Below are 19,203 nucleotides of genomic sequence, written 5' to 3' on the forward strand. Positions count from 1 at the left end.
AACATTAATTACCACTTCCAGCAGAAAAACCTCCCTGGGGACAAATCTAAACCTTAAAAAAACCTTCTTTTTTAAATTGGCTAAAACCCCCGAGTTTGCTCTTCTTTTCCTAAACTGGCTTGAAGAGAAAAGACTGAACACGGACACAATCTCCTTGCAGGAGATTCACAGTCCAGAAGCATCGTGTAAGTGGGACAGTGTGAATCATCTCCTCCACTGCAAAAGCATCGCACTGAAATAATAAAAGCTCTTAATTCACACCGGGAAGCTATATGGAGAACACACACTCCATCCCAGCATGCCCTGCTTCCCATTTACACAATTAATACTCAATCTGTCGTGCGTCATGAATTAGTAAACGAATTCTGCCACAGCGTGAGAGAATAAACCAAGAGAGAGAAGGGGGGGGTAAATTACCTTCTGAAGGCTGTTTGGGTTCAGCTGCGTCTTGTCTATTATCTTAATTGCCACCTGTGGAGAGAAAAAACAGCATTGAAATGGAGCTAAATAGACAGAGAAGAAGAAGAAGAAGAAGAAGAAGAAGAAGAAGAAGAAGAAGTGGAACTGACATCAAACAGCTCAGGAACGGAAACGGACATTAAGGAGCCGAGGCAGAACCCAAAATATATTGTTTTCAAACTAAACAAACTGGATACATCTCAATTTATATCTTTTAGAGACAATCGGAGACGGTTTCAACCTCCTCCTCCAGATGAAGTCAGGCCAACGGCAGCTGAGGAATAATTAACGGCAGAATCAAGAGGGAATCGAGGGGAAAAGAGCGGCGCTGCCCCGTTAAGAGTCGAACGCTGCGTTCAGAAGAACTCTTTCTGTTCATCAATTATAAACGGATCAAATGCTCGGCAGCGGCTCACCCTGAAGAGCCACGAGTCTGGTAATGTATACGGAGGGTGTTTGTTTTAATATTTTACTCATTCTACTGCCGAACACTAAGCTTTAACAATTCTTCCTTTCCTTTAACACGTCAAAGTTGTTAAATGTGACAAGTCTTACAGAAGAAGAATGCTAAAACTGCAGCCTTGATAGAACGGTCTAAAAATGGCAAACTTCTGAATTAGATTAGGAAGCGTCTGATCACGGAACAAGCAAACGACATTAGAAATGTTTTTGATATGATGCACTGCCGACACATTTTGTTCGCCACAAAAGAAGCATTGATGTTTAATTTCCAGCTCTGGGAGTTGATCTGAGCTTCGTTTTTAAAAGCTGAACACGGGTCCATCACTGTGATCCCCCAATGAAACTGCTGCAGTTTCAGTGCTGTTAACGTAACGACCCTGAGGTGGTGTCACTACGGCCCCGTTCAGACCTGCTACTAACATCCATCCGCTTCCTGAAGGTTTCTCCTGTGACAACCTGGGATCGGATCTCACTTCCAACGTCATTTGTGTTCGCAAAGACAAATCATCATTAAATCACTGTCCATTTGGAAGTCATCATGTTTGACATGATATGTAATTTGTTTGGATTGGATTGTATATGTGCATCTAAATAAAATGGCTGCTGAGTGCACACCTCAGCAGAAAGTAGAAAGAAACGTGCTTGTTTTAGTTTTATCGTTTACAGAGTGTAAATTTAAATAAGTTAGGGTTAGTTTTCTGAAGTAAATGTAAGCATGTAATCAATATTTAACGGTTGTGAAACTAATTTAACCTGATTTTCTTGTAGAACCAGTGAAAAGTCGGCTGAACACCTTAAACTTGACTTCATTCTATAAGAATCTCCAAGCGTCTCACCTCTCTGCCGGTGAGGATGTGTCGGGCCAGTTTGACCTTGGCGAAGTTGCCCTTGCCGATGGTTTTGAGCAGCCGGTAGTTGCCGACGTGGGGCTGCTGCGGCTCCTCCGAGCTGCGCGTTCGCACGCCGGTGCGGCTCGAGCGCGTGCTGATCTCCTGCCGCCCATTGCTGTGAGACGTGTGCTGTGGAAAGAGACGCATTATTTTAGACAAGTGCAGGTCGTGCATGCTGGGAAACATGTACGTGTATCACATGCACGGTGACTCGTGGTGACCTGCTGCTCCACTCATGATATTTATAGTTCTTCATCCAGGCGAGGAAAGTAACTTTTATCTTCCACCTGCCGCGGACGAACGAGGAACTCGGTGTTTACAGGAAGTTTTATGATTTCAACCATCAGAGCCTCAACATCAGGGGAATATGTGACATTGGAGTCAGCCACAGCATTAATGTGATAATAATAAATTAACAGTCTAATCATTTGATGTCTGAAATGTCAGAAAATAAGGGGAAACATTTCCATCACAAGTTCCCAGGATCCTCTGTGACGTCATGTCCAAATAGAAAGTTCTAAATCCAAAGATTATTAGGTTAGTTTGCTTATTCTCTCGGCTCTGAAACAGTTTAGGAACATCCCTGTTGACTTTTGATAAGATCTCAACTTTCAGAATCCACAGTTCAAACTTGGCTTCAACACATTAATGAGAGTCACGTTCAAATAATTGACTAAATTGAAGAAATGTGACTCAGGAAGTTGTGTTTTCACAGAACAGGATCAACAGATTTCCAGAAAAACTTATTTACCTTTATTTTAAAAGCATTTTCATGGATCTTGATAAAACTAATCAGGCACATTCAGGGGACTACTATCTATGAGTCTGTGCATTTTAGCGTGATTGAGTTTAAGGAGCCTGTGGGGCCTTGGCGGAGGTATGTGCTCCACTGAGTTCCATTCTGGTTGCCTCATGTCATCCTCGTTTTCTCGTCTTGTGTAAAGCAACTTTTCAGCTGCCGTACTGCAGCAGAGGGTCGGCACACAAACTGAGCTAAATGTTTGTCTGCAATTATTTTTCTGTCATTTTCTGTATTTTCCGCTTCACTCTGTTTCAAATTTTGTTCAAACTGAAATATACATTTTTACTTGCATTAAAAAGATTTAAAAAATGAAAGACTACGTGGCTGTCAGTGGTTTTTCCTGTGGTTGCGTTGCAGAATGTACAGTAACTAATAAAAGTTTAAAAAAGGGTTAGTGAAGGGTCAAACCATAGCAACAGACTCTACTGCTCTGATTTACTCTGGGAAAATTATTATGTGAAGCTCGTCAACAACCCAGATCTTAATTTATAATGTCTCATCATCTGTGTAATTAGTAGATGACACTTTAAACACCATTAACACTCATTAAATATCTGTCATTTGTGGTGAGAAGCTCTGCCTCCTTTTCCCTGAAGGACATTAGAGCTCATTTGTCACCACTGTTTTTATGATTAATTCTGGAATCACAGTCTTGAGTTTTTACTGTGATGATTCTTTTGTCTCATACGACAGCAACGGAATAACTTTGGGGTTTGTTCTGTTTGTATAAAACAAGAAATGTCAAGAAATCAGCTTCTGCTTTATCAGTCATTAAGAAAATTAATTGAAGATTCATTGATAATAAAAATGTAAGTTGCAGCCCAACATGACGTCAGTGTGCATTACAAATACCAGCAGAGGTGGCCCAACACTGCTACTCACACACACACACACACACACACACACACACACACACACACACACAACACTGGAAAATCCTGTTTACCAACCAGCTTTGTCAGCCTCAGTGAGTCTAAGTGGGATCTTAACTCAGCCAACGTCACACTTATGAGCCCGAAACTTAACTCCTCAGGACATTTCACAAAGGCCGTGAACACACATACAACCTGTTGCATTCTGGGCCGCGTCTTTATCGGGGCTGCGTCTGTACAGCTCTGACGGCACCACCAATGGAGGGATTGATTTTTTGGGGATAGTGTTCAAAAGCAGCCCCCCCCCCACCCTGTCCCAACAACTAAAAAAAACTAAATGTGATAGATCGCCTGCTCCGCTGACGTCTCATTAACAGTGGTGGTGCCCTCTGCTCCGCCCGGCGCTGCCCCTCCCGTCCCCACCCAAACTGACCCCATTCACCCCGACAACAGTGAAAGGGACTGTGATGAAGTGGGAACATTAACAATAAGAGTGTCACCCTTTAACTCCTTGCTCCCCTAACGGTACATAAACCACATGATAACTCTACTGTACCTTCTCAATCCACAAAGCATAAACCCAATTTTACAATCTCTAGTTGACACGTGATTAAATCTATAAGATATTGTGCAGATACTCCAGCTAATATGACGTCTCACTGACAGTAATGGAGATATAACAGCAGATAGCATTAGTATCAGGTACGAAGGTAAGACAAGGTCACAGTAAACTTAATTACCGCTGCAGACATTAAAAACGTCCATAATGATACTGTAAAGACATCAGGGGACGTATAAATAACTATAAAATCACTAAAAGGTCACTTGAAACTCTCTTGTAAGCAGCAGAGACACACTTTCAGTCACCAAAGGAATATTTTAGGATTCTTCAGTGATAGCAGAGGAGATAAAAATACCATCAACTGGGATAAGGTCACTGGTGAACACCAAAGTGGGAAGACCAGGACGCTGGGTTTGTTTCTTTTTTTTTTCCACAGAAAGGACAGAGAAAACATTTCTCTAAAAAAAAAAAAAACAAGTTTCCATTTTTCCACATGGCATGAGAGAAAGAAAAAGGCCAGTTTGATTTGATCCTTTCCTTTTCAGTGGTTACTCACAAAGCTGCGGTGTCTCCTGGCTGCCTGGGCGCCCGTCATGTTTCAACAGGAAAAAGATTCTGCCCCGCTGGTGATGATGATGCCCATAGAGATTCCCACAACACCAGATTCCCCCAACTCAAGAGCACCGGTAACCACAGACAGACAGAGAGGGAGACAGGGGGGGGGGGGGGTGCACTGATCCCAGTCAAGCCCCATTACAGGCGGACGCACCAAAACCGGACACCAGACTCTATCCTTTCAAAATAAGAGCTTCCAGTCAGCTGCTTTCTCAAGGGCTGGAGGCATAAAGGCTCCTCTGTGCCTTTGTGTAGGATTATCTTGCAATTGGACTTCAGGACTTAGTAAGAAACTGAGGGTTTTCACGATTTTCTCACATTTTGTTTAACTCGGGGATCGATTCATTCATGAAAATCTGCATCTAAATTCACCGACGGTTCTTTTTATCTTTGTTTTAACTCTTTGTTTTCACTGTTTGTTTGTTTTTTTTACATTTGCAGCTCGTGAAACGTCTCATTTTCCACCACATGGATGAATAAAGTTCCACCACATCCCATCAGCGCTCCACTTGTGCTTTGTCTCTTCTCCAGCTGACTCCCTGCTGCTGCCATGACGAATCATGAGACTTTGATGAAATCACATGTGCACGTTACGTGGCTGCAGTTTAACAGGATGTGAGCAGAAAGGGGAGATTATGGTGGATAAGCAGGAATATGAATTGTAAAGTAACGTGAATTCAACAGAAGCACGTGGCGATTCGGAGAGTGAAGGTTTAGAAAGTATTAATTACAGCACTGAAAATGTCCTACACAGCTGTTACAAAACTTAAGGCAACTTCAGCAGCAGCTCAAAGTTAAGATTTGAGCATGAAGTGCTACAACACTTAGAGAATCGATTATGAGCTAATTCATTATTTGACAATATGATCATTTAATCATTAAAATCATCCAACAACCAAAACATTCGTACATTTCCTTTTTCCTTCACATTATGTATTTACGTATGGAACAGGCGGAAGTTGGTTTGTATGAGTAATAAGTGAAAACTGTGAGAAAGATGTATTTACCGATTTAAATTCTGAAAACTGAGCAGAAATGTTTGAATTAAAATGACCGTAACATTAAAAATGTCCTCTCTTTTTTATAGTTGTTAATTAAATAACTTTGCAATTTGGACAATTTGTTTCACAAAATACAATTGAAAACTATAAACTGAAAAGATTTTTTAAGTGACAACTTAAAAGGTCAAAACTACATATTTTCATGCTTAATCATCTTCCAATTATTTTTACATTTGACTTATTAATAATTCGGGCTACCAAAACTAAAAATAGGTGATACTGATATCTGAGCAGCTGGAATCCGTGGATTTGGGGCACGCTTGGTTAAAATAAAGATGATGCAAACAATAAATGAATGAACTTAAGTGTTTTAAGCTCATTGAGAACATCAGAGCTATGTTTATTGGCTTTGTGGCCAGAGAAGTAATACATTATTTAAGTCATCACCACAGGGTCTGTTCACTACACTGCCATTTTGTTTTGCATCAATTCAAATATTGTATGAAATGTGGAAAGATAACATTAAAAAGGTGGCGGGGGGGACTCTATTGGAGAACATTTAAACATCTTTAATGTCATTTCAATGTGTTATTTAAAAACAGATTTAAAATACTAACCGTTAGGGACATATGATTCATCTGTCCCTGTACATTATTTCTACTTTTCCGATCATGTGGCCAGAGAAGAACTATATCACTGAAGTTATCACTTCCAGCTCTGGTAGTTATATAACACGACTAAAGTGTCATTTATATTTAGTTTTACTGAAATGTACTGTTCATTTTATCTATCAAATTCAAATGTAAGGAATGTGGGAAGTAACATTAGAGGTGTGGGTGACTCTAGAGGAGAACATGATTAATTCCAATTCAATGTGTCATTAAAAGACAGATTTAAAATACTAAATGTTAGGGACATATGATGTAATGGTCCCTGCAAATCATTTCTACTTTTAGTTCCGTTTCAATGTGCGTTGTTTATTCTCTTAAAGGATTTAGAACAACATCACACAGACGCTTTGATTCCCTCTTTTACAACGCTGCTATTTTTAGAGATTAAAATGATGAAATGTGTTTGTGCGTCAGCGAAGTTTAATTTTGAAAATCCAGACCGGAAGCTCTAATCAGTTACATTGAAACCTTTTTTTTTTTTTTTTTCAGACTGAGATTCTATTGGTCACGAGGGGGCGGGACTAACGAGCCCATATTTGGAAGCTGAGCGGTGGAACCCCTTGAGTGACAGCCGGGCGAGCCAATGGGGAGCGGGGCCAGGGACCACTGTTGCCTGCCAGATGAAGCAAAGTGTTGTAGTTCACTTTGTGTTCGGGCCTAAAGGTCCAGACTTCCGGTTCCGATCAGCTGCTCGCACCCAGAACTTCGTCGATAAAACGCAGAATAAAGAGAAACACGCAGTGACGGAGGATTCGAAGTGAAACGATCCAACGCAACAAATCACAGGAAGCACGCGAGAATAAAGTGGCTCCGCCGCGTCCGGCGCAGAGTCCGGTCGCAGCGGACTCGGGCTCTTACCGTCTCCGTCACCTTCTCGTTCACTGTGGGTAATGGAGTTTTGTTGGACATCTTCTCCTCCGGTCCCGGTTCTTACGTCCAAAAAAATCCGCCGACACACACACTCGCCACTAAGCCCGATTCTGCGCGTCGCCCCTCGGATCGAGCTGCCTCCGCATGGATCGCCGTTCGGAGAGGCAGCGGACGTGCTGGAGCGCAGGCACCGAGAGGAAATCAGCCCGACGTCCGTCCGCAGCGAGCATGAAGCGGGTCCGACCCGAGGCAGCGTCCGTGCGTCCGGTGGGTTCGAGTCCCTGAACTCAACTGACGCTCAGGCGCTGTCCACCGAAAAATGGCTCCGGGCTTTTTCCCCCTTCCTCAAAAATAGCAGTTTAAAAAGCGGCCATGGCGTCGAGGCTCCGCGCTGGGTGTTTCCTACCGGGGTTCAGACGGTGGCGGCGGCGGAGATACTCGCCGTCGGTTCGGTTTCTTCCATCTCCGGTGGCCCGAAGTGAAGCTGTCTGAGTTAGGTGGAACCAAAATGGCGGCTCCGCGGCGGGGCTGGATTAGGGTGCGTTCACGGGCCGCTCCCAGGCTCCGACATCACAGCTCCTCACGAGCCGTCCACCCACCAGCAGTTGTTTTCATTTGTTCCCCTCGATTAGTCGATTAAAATCCACTACAAGTTCAATCCACTACAAGTTTAAATACATTAGACGTTACTGGTAAAATCAAGCAGTCCTAAAGTGTGGAACGTATTGAAAAGTAGGGTAATGACTAAGGTGTTTTATTCATTAATTCATAATTCTCAATTAGTCAACAAGATTCATTAGAAATTCAAATTCATTTGTAAAATATGGAACAAAGGGACGTGTATCGTTGTGACTAAAATGCATTTTCCAATTTTCATGAATGAATCAATTCAAATTCATTAGAGGTTAGTGGTCAAATTAAGCAGTCGCAAAATGTTCTCGTCAAATTCAGTAGTCGGGAAATTGTGTTCGGAAATGTGGAACAAAGTGAAATGTAGGGTTATGACAAAAGTATGTTTTTATCAATTAGTCAACAAAAGGCTTTAGAAGTTAAAATTCTGTTGTAAAATTCAGTGGTGGTCAAATTTAGAAGTAAAATGTGGAACAAAGTGACGAATAGGGTTGTGAAGATAAGATTTATTATCATTAAAATGTTCCACGATTAGTCGATAAAATTAGTTAGTACTTAAAACTCATTAGTAGTTAAAATTCCGTCGTCCTAAATAAAACTTAAATGTCAAACAATGGGACAAGTAGGGTTGCGACAAAATCAATCTTATTTTTTTCCTTGATTAGTTGATCAAATTCACTAAAAGTTAAACGTTACTTAAAACAAGTTAATAAAAGTTCAAATTCAGTTTAGTTTCAATTTCAGTTTCAATTTAGCAGCCGTAAAAGGTGCAGTTTCCTTCAAGGGTGCAAAACCCATTTGTTTGTACATTAAATCTGTTTCTGTAATTTCATTGTTTCAATATTTTTACATGCAACACTACTTACACCTTTCTCACATTATATACTATTGTGGTTGAAGTGTGGTGGTGACACAGTGTTATTCAGCACATATGAGAATGAAATTGTGACATGAGTATGTGTAAAATACAGTATTTGTAAAATACGTTTGTAATACCAGCGATACATGAAAAAACAAGGTTCAAAACTATGGCGGCAGATGAAGTGGATCGGCTCTTTCAGCTCAGGCAGGAGAGCAGGAAGGTTTTTTCAGAGTTTCTAAATATATGTGTTAAATAAAAGTTTAAATCATATCTTCTTCAAGAGTTTATTGAGAAAGAAGAAATATTTAAAACAACCAGAGTGAACCACTAATCTGCTGAATCATAAAAAACATCAAGAGACGTACAAGAATAAAATGAAATGAGAAGAAATAGAAATAAAAGGATAAAAAATGAATAAAAACAACTCCAGGACACTGAAAAGCCTGAGAACACATGTGGGTCTTCAGATTGAATCTAAATATGTCAATGGAAGAGCAACACGCAGAACTAAGTGTTAAGAGGAAACATATCAAAGCAAACAAAAGATCGTTCTCACCCCTCGACCCTCGACCCCTGATCGAGGGACAGGATCATTGATTCATCAGCTGATTCAACTCAAATTACATCACAACATTAAATCTGGAATTTTACATGAATAAATCAAAATAAGCACAAAAATACAAATTAAAAAAAGCTAAAAGAAAGAATTGAGGACTGTGAAGGGTCAATAAAACGACTTGATTACTGTAATAAACATCAAAGTCTAACTCTGCACACGGTCAGGTTGTGAGATGTGTTGCACAGGAACGTGGGTGTGGATATTTCCCACGGCGCCTGAAGGCCGCGTCAGGAAGTGAGGAAGCAGCTGAGCTCAGTCTCATTGGATCAGAACTGACATCGAGTCACACAAACTTCACTGGAAACTTTCTGCTCAGGAACAAATCAGCTCAGAGAAACTACAGGAAATCAGCCTGACACCAACATCAGGTTCTCTAAACCTGACCTTTTACACTTTACTGACATTTATTCAGATTTTTCACTTTGGTAAATAACTTTTTTATTCAGGCAGATTTGTTCAATTCATCCAAACCAGAATAAAAGAGAAATCAAAATCAACAATGATGGAAAAAACTTTCCACTCTTCTCTATATTTACATGAATCTCATAAATATTATTTATGTTTAATTGAGCAGAGCAATACTGACTGGGACTTGTTACCTTTTGTGTTGTGATATTAAAATAAAAAACTTGTACTAAGGTCCAGACTTTCCAGTTAATGAGCGAATAAAAACATTTTAATAATGTATTTTTTATAAGTGTCGTACCAAGACACGCCCTAATTTACAAATATATATGTCTTCTTCTGGTATTGCATTAATGAACTGTGGAAAAAGAGAAGACACACACTTGTAAAATGAAAGACATTTACAAATAAATCCAAAAAGGAAATAATCAAGTGCAGAACTAAAGTAGCACACATCTGAAAATACACAAAAATCTTTTTTCTCGCTTATATTACAAATGTATATAATAACAGAATGTGTAAATATCTTGTTTATGTTGTGTGTACGCTGGGGGGTTGTGGATATTTGACTACAATGTGTTTACAGCAGTATTTATTATATTAACGTCTTGTTTATTTACTTACAATTCATGATATAAACTAGTACTTGAGCTTGTCCTATCTGGCCAATGTGCATATGTACTTCAGGTATATTCACTGGGCCAATATACATGTGTACAATATGGTCCTGAACTATATTTGCAGATTTCTTAAAATCTATAGATATATATAACTTTTGAATGTTTAGTACAAATGAATCATTTAGGTTATTGGACCACTTCCTGTTGTATTTTATATTTCTATCAATCTAGACGATCATGTGTAAGATTGTCTGAGGTATAAACTTGAGTTTCATTCTACTTATGTGATGTTTCTCCTTTATTCAGCCTCATAACTACATGAACGTAATTATAATCATTTTTCTTACCAGCGACAGCAGCTGTTGCTCTGGCAACGAAGAAAATGTGGATTAAAATAAACCATAAAATATTTCTTGCATCTAAACTGTAACAACTTGATTTTAAATCCTGTGGATAACAAATGTTTTAACACATGAAGTAGAATTTGATCCGAGGTTTGCAGATCTACTCATTTTTACCCATCAAGTAGTCAATGTAAATATAAGTGTGTATTTCACATCAAATATTCAGCAGAGCTGCAAACATTTCATTTTAACTTATTCTCCGTTACTTTTAATTGATGTAAAAGTGGAAAAGCACCTGTAATATTTCCCCAAACTCCATCAATCACATTTACTTATGTCTGACAAACACTCAAAAATCCAAATATATTCCGTTTAATGACAGAAGCAAATAAACACATGAGAATCTTGGGCCGGTGAATTTTCAATCAATCTTCAAACAGTTCATCGTTAATATTCTGTCCATCAATGTTATTTGAGAGGATCTTTAGAATTCAATTTGGAGTTTCAGTAAAAGAAACCTGCATGTTCTGAACACACAACGCAAGCCAAACGATTTCAATCCAGAGTAAACGGTCGAGTGCTGGATAGCAAAACATTCATTCTTTATTGACTGGAAAAATAGAGGGACCAAAAAATAAAATAAAACACACAACAACAAAATGTGCAGTCAAAATGATCCCAGAACACCCCTGATTAAAATCCCCAAATCGACTTCATTTCATCAAATCAATAGATCTCCAAAATTAGATTAGCATTAATGTGCAGCAAGTAAAGCGCTATGTTAAGTCATGCCACAAGCGGAGGAGGAGGAGGAGGGGGAGGGACGGGGGCGGGGGAGTAAAGGAGGGAGAGGCCAGCCATTTAGGTCGTACAGGGCGATGTGAGTCAAAGCCACAACACAAGAAAAGCAGCGTCGTCGTCAGGAGTCTCAGATTGCATCGATGTCAAGGTCGTCCTCTTCTTTTTCAGGCGCGTCTGTTTTCACAGTCTCCACTTTGAGCTCGCGGGCGGAGGACGAGTAGACGACCTGAGGAGAGAGAACACAAACCACTCAGCTGCTGAGCGAACACAGGTTCACATCACCGTGAGGCCACAACCCCAACGAACAACAAGTTCACATGAAACAACGGATTCTTGTCGTCGACGTGAGTTCATACGACACGACGGGGATTCACCGCCGTGGACATTTTCCCACCGGATAATAAACTCACAAAACTGGTGTTGCAGAACCACGACAAATATTTAACAAGAAGACGTTTGTTCAGTGTCTGTAGTGTTTACTGAAGCCTTTCTACACATGATCTCAGGAGGAGATTTTCAGGTGGGGGGGGGGGGGGGGGGGGGGCAGGATGCAACGTATCAACTCCGCTGCCGAGATCACGCGTTTCTGTTTACAGGAAATCCGACACCAAAATGTTCAAAACACCGCTCTGTACCACACCACAGTAAAACTAACTAATCTACATCCATTACCTCCACGTTCTCATCATCTTCCACCTCCTCTTCTTCACTGCCCTCGCTCTCCTCCTCTGCCTCCTTCAGCCATTTGACGAAAGGAGCAGCCTTGGCTTGGATCTCTTTGGCAAGTTCCTTAGAGACGTACTTCTTAGAGACCTGGTGGAGAAAAAAAAAGCGAATCACAGTTGGTGCGCTGAGTAAAATCCAGTGTCTAATGTTCACGGTTTAAATCAATTAAAAACAAACATGATTCAGTTTGATTCGGTTCTTTTTGGTGTTTAGGTTCAATATTTTCTAGTCTGTGGTTTTTCTAACCAGCTTCACACAACTTCCGCAGCACAGTCTGGTCCTGGTTATGCATCAGTGTGTGATAAGTCTGTTCCAACACTGGATTTGTACAGACACAGTTTAAGTCAACAAACGTTGAGGAACCTGCAGGAAATGTTTGCATGAACAGTCATTTACTTCAACTTCTGCAGGAAAATACAAATTATATATATATATATATATATATATATATATATATATATATATATATTTGAAAATGACCTGTTGTCTGTGAAATACAAGTTATTTCAGTTTGAATTTTACCTCGTGCAGTTTACCGCTCACCTTTGTACCACTTCAGGTTATTTACTGGACTCAAAACTTGACTTTAGTTGCTAATCGGTATTAAACGTTAAAAACAGGTTAGACTTTTTTTTTTTACAAGTCATATAAGGGTTAAAACTAGACGCTGGATAAAGTTCAATATTAAACCGAGTCAATACCACTGCTGCTTTTTCAAGTCTGAACAGTTAATGTTCACAGCTGTCACATGTGGTCTTAAACTGATAAGAAAAAAAAGGTCTTTGCCTCATCACTGATACAAGTTCACGTTCTCATTTACGTTTGACAGGATTTTTGAAAAGCTGAACATTTGGACCACAGAGCTGTGTAGATGTAATACGTTTCTCATATAAAGACATCTACACACACACCTTCTCTGCCCAGGCTAATATGACGTCCTCCTCCACCAGGTCAGAGTCGTACAGCTCTTTGAGGATGATGGGAACTCGCGACAGCAGCTGGACCTGATGCAGCTTCACGACACACTCGAAGCCTCCCAACAGATACTTTTGGGCTTTCTTGTTGTTGTGGCAGAACTGGGGAGAAATAAAAAAATCACGACAGTCAGAAGAACACTCGCGTCATGAAGGGAAACATCCGATGTTACAGCTGATCTAGAGAAACGTTAAGAGGTGCTTCATTCAACTCACTCGCAGGAAGTGGCGTTTGTATTTCTTGATTTGGTCGCGGATGTTCTCGTTGAAGAGCAGCTCGCTGAGGATGAGGGGGCCCATGGCCTTCACATCCAGACGCTCTGCCTCCGCCAAGATATCCTTATCGGCCCCGTCGATGGTTCCACTCTCCTTCTTGTACTAAAGGAGGAAAGAAAATATTTGATCCAAAACTATATTTACTGTGAAAATAAACTTATAAACATTTGTAATGAAGACCAGAGGCTGTAAGTGAATCAGGAGAATTCTGAAAGAGCCGTTTGTGATTTTTACTTTGACAAAGTTGTAGAACAGGTTGACTCTCTCCTCCAGGGGTTTCTCCAGGTCCTCGCTGAGTGTCAGGTTCTTGGCGCGGTCGCTGATCTCCTCCATTCGCCGCCGCTGCGCCTCCTCTGTAGTCTCCTCGGCCCAGTCCTCGTCGTCGTCGTCTCCGTCCTGAGGAGCAGACACACAAACGGATCAATTAGAGATAGACAAACATTTAAGTTTTCCAATGTAAAAACAACTACAGGTTGTGAATCATGAAACCTGAGCAAACAGCACGCCATCATTGAGGCGGTTAACATAATTTCTCAGCAAACAAACGCCGAACAAGTTAAGTTTTATGGGACAAATGATCATAAGAGACAGTCAACTAGCATGTGAATAATTTCATGAAATTCACAGAGCCTGATAACAAAAGTTGCTGCAGACTGTGCAACGCTGATAATAAATTCCGTTTGTGTACTTGACTAAAACAAAGATAAGCTCTCAACTAGGTCACTGAACTGTGACCTGTGTTTTTAAACTCTGCAGTGTAGGTGAGTGTGTAATGTGACCTGACGTTGACGTTATGCTGGAAAAACTGCTCAGTACTTGTCCCCGATTGGTCAAATAGGTCAGAAAGAAACCCACCACAGCCTCAGGAGCGTTGAAGTCCCCTGGGGTCCCAGTCTCTCCGCTGCCGGAGCCATTCTCCTTGTCCTTCTTGCGGTTCTTCTTCTCTTTCTCTTTCTTTGCAGATGCGGATCCACTGTCGGTGCTCTCTGTTGATGGAGAAGCAAAACAATTATCTTCTATGAAATTGTTGAGGTTTGTATTTGGATCGTTACAGATAACAATTCCTCGTGTTGGTGTCAAAGTTTCATTAGAAGCACGAACACTTTCTCACCTGGTGGGTTTTTGAGGATGAACGTGCAGAGTTTGTGTCTGGTGTCGAGCATGCCGCGGTTTCCACAGGCCTTACAGGAAGTGCCAATGGTTTGTTTCTTGGGATTGACATTCTGTGAGAGGAAGAAACAAAGTCAAAACTAAAATAAACCAAGACGTCTCGCTATATGAATTCAAGATATTTTAAATGTTTGGGCGATCAGAACCAAAAGGACATGTGAAATTTAGAATAAAAAGACTAAACATGACGTCCAGGTGTGGTGCGACATTTACCAGATCAGTTTCAGGGTTGTCACACTCGGTGCACAGCACAAATTTTCTGATGAACCCATCAAGCATGTCCTGCAACTTGTTCGCCTCGTGGGATCCGTTGACGATGTAACGGTCGTTTTTGGAATCAAACTGGGTCTGAGCGCCGAGTTCACAACCAAAAAACTTGGTCGGGTCTGCGGAGGAGAGCAGAGATGACATCAGGTCAAATAAACCGCCTGCTTTCAAACAACCGTGTGATCATTGTTCGATTGAAACACTATTGATCTTCATTGTTTCACTGAAGACATTCAGAAGAGATAAAAAGAGATAGAACAGAAGATACCACACAAGGTGCTACTTACATGTTGGAGGCCTGTTCAGTGCCTTTGCAACATCAACCATGTTGACAATAACTGTCTTAATTCCATTCCCTTTGCCTTCAACCTGAATGGAAGATAAAACACAAGGTTGACACTATTCCCTCTACACAAGTTGAGGCTGCACATAAACATTAACAAAATGTTATCAACTTGGATTTGATCAGAATCAAAAACTTAAATGTTGTGGAAACTGTTGAATGATGGCGCGCAGTTACCTTGGCAATCAGACGGGGCATCTTGTAGCGGTAGAACTGGTCTGACACGCTGCGGTTGACGTTGACAGACATTTTGGCTGGATGTTAGCACTATCAGTAAGATAAAAGGATCTTGGTTGGGGATTTTTCGGGATCTTCTGTCTGGAAAAGAGGGGATGACATAAACGACTGCAAGCGTGCTCGGTCTCTGACATGAAAAATGTTGTGCCGCTGTGGCCGCAAGCTCCTTGCTTGAAGGCTAGATTTCCACCACACAGGTTCCAACGGCTGCGCAACAGCTCTGAAAGAGGAGAGAGGGACAAACGACAATCAATAATTAATGAGGAAAATCTAGAAGCATCTTCGTGTGAGTTGTAGACCACTTTAATACAGATTGTGGCAAAAGAATTGTCATTCAGTTATATAAATACATTATTGGCAAATATATTTTTAAAAAAATGATTAAGTTCGTTTAAGTTATTTTGTAATAAAATATAAAAACACTGGTTCGATGACTACATGGTTCAAAACGTAAACTGTTTAAGTATCTAAACATTGTGTTTCAAACTGCTGCTGCGACAATTAAAGATCAGGGGAGACTTAGTTTGTAAACCAATCAATTGAGGCACATTAATCATTGCCTTTGTGATCTTGACAGCTCGCAGGCCACGAGAACAGAAAGAAACGATTCCTGTGGTGCAAAGTGATTCCAGAGTGGCTGCAGCCATTTCTCCAGAGTTACGAAGGTTCAGGAGGAACCAGAGAGTCTCAGACAAAACTGAGGGACACTGCAGAGTCGGGGTTTGTGCCAAAATCCAGTGACAACCAGGCATCAGCTCCAACATGGCCGATACCTTTGATACCGAATGACAACGCAGATTTCGTTGCCTGAGGTCTGAAATAGTTTCTCTACTTACAGGTAAACATAAAAAACACTGCACGTGTCTAGTTAAGTGTTAGAAAACAAATCTGTGTAAAAAGAAGCACAGAACAAACCTAATGAAGCACCTGGCAACACACAGACGGATGTAAAAGAAGAGGGACGCTCCCTTTTAACTATTTACGCCATGTCAAGCACATCAGCTGACACAAGGACGTCCCTGGCCCCAGCACTGACAATTGACGAGTTTGGAGCAGCGGTATTTTGCTGCGTTAGGGAACAGTCACACATACACGAAGCAAAATATCGTGGGTCAAAGTTCACCACGGTTGAACTCCATGCAAAGCCACAATGCAATTTGCCTCGCCGCAGGAAGAAGGCGTTTTAATTTCCAGTCGTTAGCACATATTGGAAGTGTACGGTTCGCTGTGGTTAAATTTGCATATATGTGACTGAGCCCTTGAGCACTGAAACTGTTGAATGTTAAATTATTGCAGTTGGATTAAGTTTTAGGTTATAAAGTTTGTTTAACAAATGCTTGGAGTTTTTCACTTTATGTATATAGGTGCAATAAGTATACTTATATTTATCAATACCAAATACTACCTTTTTAACCATTGTTTAGTTTGAAACTCTTATTTTATTGTATTTATTTGCTGCTCCTACTTAGTTGATTATTCTCGTGTTCCATGTCATTGCTGCTTATCAGGACATCAGTCACTTAATTCCGTTCCCTCCCTTGTACTTCATGTTTTTGAATGTAAAAAAATACTTAAAATTCAACTTCCAACAGCTATAAAGCAAACTGCACTCATCAACCATCATTTTCTGTTTTTTTAAAAGAAAAAAAATTTAAATTTAGGCCCCGGACCTGTTTGAAAAGTACAGATTTTACGATAAAAACCCTCAAATACGTCTCAGCTTCAAACCAGTCTGAGCTCAAACTCCTGCTTCACCAGACTGGTACGTACAAGGGCCAGTTTCCAGCCTCTGCTTCCCCCCCACCCCCCCCTCCCCAACATACCGCAAAACCAGCAGTTATCGATGTGATCCGGCGGGGAGGAAGCCAGCTCAGCAGATTAGACCAAAGAGGAAAAATAAAACCCGGCCGCCGCACTGGACGCGTTGCAGAGCTTTTGTGAGCATGTAAATACAGAAAAAAGCCTTTTGTCTTACACGCGGGCCTCTGGCTTTAGTCACATAAGGCCTGCTCTTGTTAATAGGTCACAAACAGGAGGCCTAGCAGCTGCCAAACAGCCCCCCCCCCTTCCATCCCCTCCACTGACGGCTCTAACGGCGGATCCCCGGGCTGGAGGATGTCAGGGCGGCTCCACGTGAAGTGAGTCACTGCCGGGGAGTCAGCGGCACCGGGGAGTCCCGGGCCCAGGTGAAGGGGAAGGCCACAGGTCGAGGCTGTTACAGTGTGTGTGTGTGTGGAGGAGGGGGGGGAGGAGGAGGAGGTGGAGGCTAGTTAGCTTAGCTGGATGCTTGGTGCAGAGTGCGTCATCCAGCCACTGCACACGAGTGACGGGAATGGGAGACGCCATTTTGATACAGTGGCACAGAAAACATGTCATACTGCAACAACACGCACACACACACAGGCCACATTTATCGCACCACCTTTTATTAATAAAAAAAAAACAAAACCCCCAGGTTATAGACGGAGCCCCGGGCACTCACCGTTTTCGCAAAACAAAGACATAAACACAACGCTGATCGTCCAGGAGACGCAGTGAACGGAGCTGGATGGCTGCGGCGGGTGTCGTGTGGGTTGCAGCAGAGTCCCGTGGTGGTCGAGCGGCTCCCGAAGACGCGCAGTCCAACACCCGAGAGCGTCCAACCGGTGCAGGTGCCAGGCTCGGAGACGGGAGGCAGGGCTTCTGGATCGTCCTCGCGGGGTTTCGGGGGGGACCTTCGGGGGGGAGGGGGGAGAGGAGGAGGGAGGGAGGGAGGGAGAGCACACTCACATTACAGCGGAAGCTAGCGCGTTAGCATCGTCGCACGTTAATCGCTCTCCGTAGCTGTCACGACAACGAGACCACCACGCAATCGTCAGAGTGCTCCGTTAGCCTGACGACACCACGCAGCTCGACGGGAGGCTAACATGCTAACCGCTACACGTGTTCCACCCAAAAAACAATTACGACAGCGATCCCTCGATAAATGTTCCGTCAAAGTGGAGTGACGTCACTCCGCGTTGCGTTGGAAAATTCACCGTAACCTTTTGGTTGTACACGTCGCCGTGTGTCGTAACGGGTTGGGACTCCTGGAAATAGCCGGAGCCCGGATGCTAACGCGACGTCAGCTATTAGCCGAGGGCTGTCGACGCGCCGTGGTGAAAGTACCGTGACGGATCGTATCTTTAGCTTCAGCCCGGTTAGCTAGCGACTCTTTCTCCGAGGAACCGCGGACATGTGTGAGGAACCTACGTCCGGACGAAGCGGTGGGAACTCGGTGGATGTTTTAGTCTGCGCTCACCTCTCGAATGTTCTGACGCGTCTCTGCGCTTTGACTCGGAGCTGAAGATCAAAGCCGAGGGACGAGCACACACTTCCGGCGCGGGCGCCCGTTTCAAAGTAAGAGGTCCCGTGAGTTGATGGGGTTGAAATAAGAGGTGACAGGACTTGACAGGAAACGATACGAATGGATAATAAAACATAATAATATCATACTTTATTTGTGTAGCACTTATCTAAACAAGGTTACAAAGTGCTTCACAAAAAAAGTCCACGGCAAAAAGAAGAATGAATTATAATACAAGGCTAAGATAACATAATAAGGTCAAGACCTTTTAATTTATAGAGAAACCCAACAGTTCCCTCAATGAGCAGCACTTTGGCAACTGTGGAGAAAAATAACTCCCTCATTAACTGGAAGAAACCTCTAGAACCAGAACCGTGCGGCCATCTGCCTCAACTGGTTG

The 19,203-nt window shown here is 42.1% G+C and overlaps 2 protein-coding genes across 28 annotated transcripts in view; both read right to left on the minus strand.

The window, feature by feature from the left end:
- The window catches only part of mark3a (MAP/microtubule affinity-regulating kinase 3a), a 38,380-nt gene extending 30,648 nt beyond the window's left edge, over positions 1-7,732 (minus strand). For 14 of the 26 annotated variants that reach the window (XR_004612839.1, XM_034577447.1, XM_034577449.1 and 11 more), the window contains exons 1-3: positions 7,193-7,731; positions 1,758-1,940; positions 418-471 (exon numbers count right to left, since the gene is read on the minus strand). Coding sequence is in view for 25 of the 26 variants with exons in the window: in XM_034577447.1 (XP_034433338.1) it covers positions 418-471; positions 1,758-1,940; positions 7,193-7,243 (288 nt within the window). In the remaining variant the exon portion in view is untranslated. Of the gene's footprint in view, positions 1-417; positions 472-1,757; positions 1,941-4,603; positions 4,745-7,192 lie in introns of those variants that run through there. The other 12 variants (XM_034577448.1, XM_034577436.1, XM_034577443.1 and 9 more) reach the window with 5 other exon arrangements.
- A 3,308-nt stretch (positions 7,733-11,040) lies between these two features.
- eif5 (eukaryotic translation initiation factor 5) lies at positions 11,041-18,883 on the minus strand. 2 transcript variants are annotated; one of them, XM_034577501.1, is made up of 12 exons: positions 18,759-18,883; positions 17,961-18,192; positions 15,419-15,698; positions 15,186-15,267; positions 14,845-15,017; positions 14,573-14,684; positions 14,317-14,447; positions 13,696-13,857; positions 13,402-13,563; positions 13,123-13,287; positions 12,158-12,298; positions 11,041-11,711 (listed from the first exon to the last, which is right to left on the minus strand). In XM_034577501.1, exons 3-12 carry the CDS (start codon positions 15,488-15,490, stop codon positions 11,613-11,615), a joined length of 1,299 nt encoding a protein of 432 aa, XP_034433392.1. In that variant the 5' UTR covers positions 15,491-15,698; positions 17,961-18,192; positions 18,759-18,883; the 3' UTR covers positions 11,041-11,612. The 2 variants fall into 2 exon arrangements, with proteins under 2 accessions (XP_034433392.1, XP_034433391.1); XM_034577500.1 differs by having other exon boundaries at positions 18,710-18,852.
- Positions 18,884-19,203: the final 320 nt, after the last annotated feature.

Source organism: Hippoglossus hippoglossus, chromosome 22 (genome assembly GCF_009819705.1).
Source record: "Hippoglossus hippoglossus isolate fHipHip1 chromosome 22, fHipHip1.pri, whole genome shotgun sequence".
NCBI lineage: Eukaryota > Metazoa > Chordata > Actinopteri > Pleuronectiformes > Pleuronectidae > Hippoglossus > Hippoglossus hippoglossus.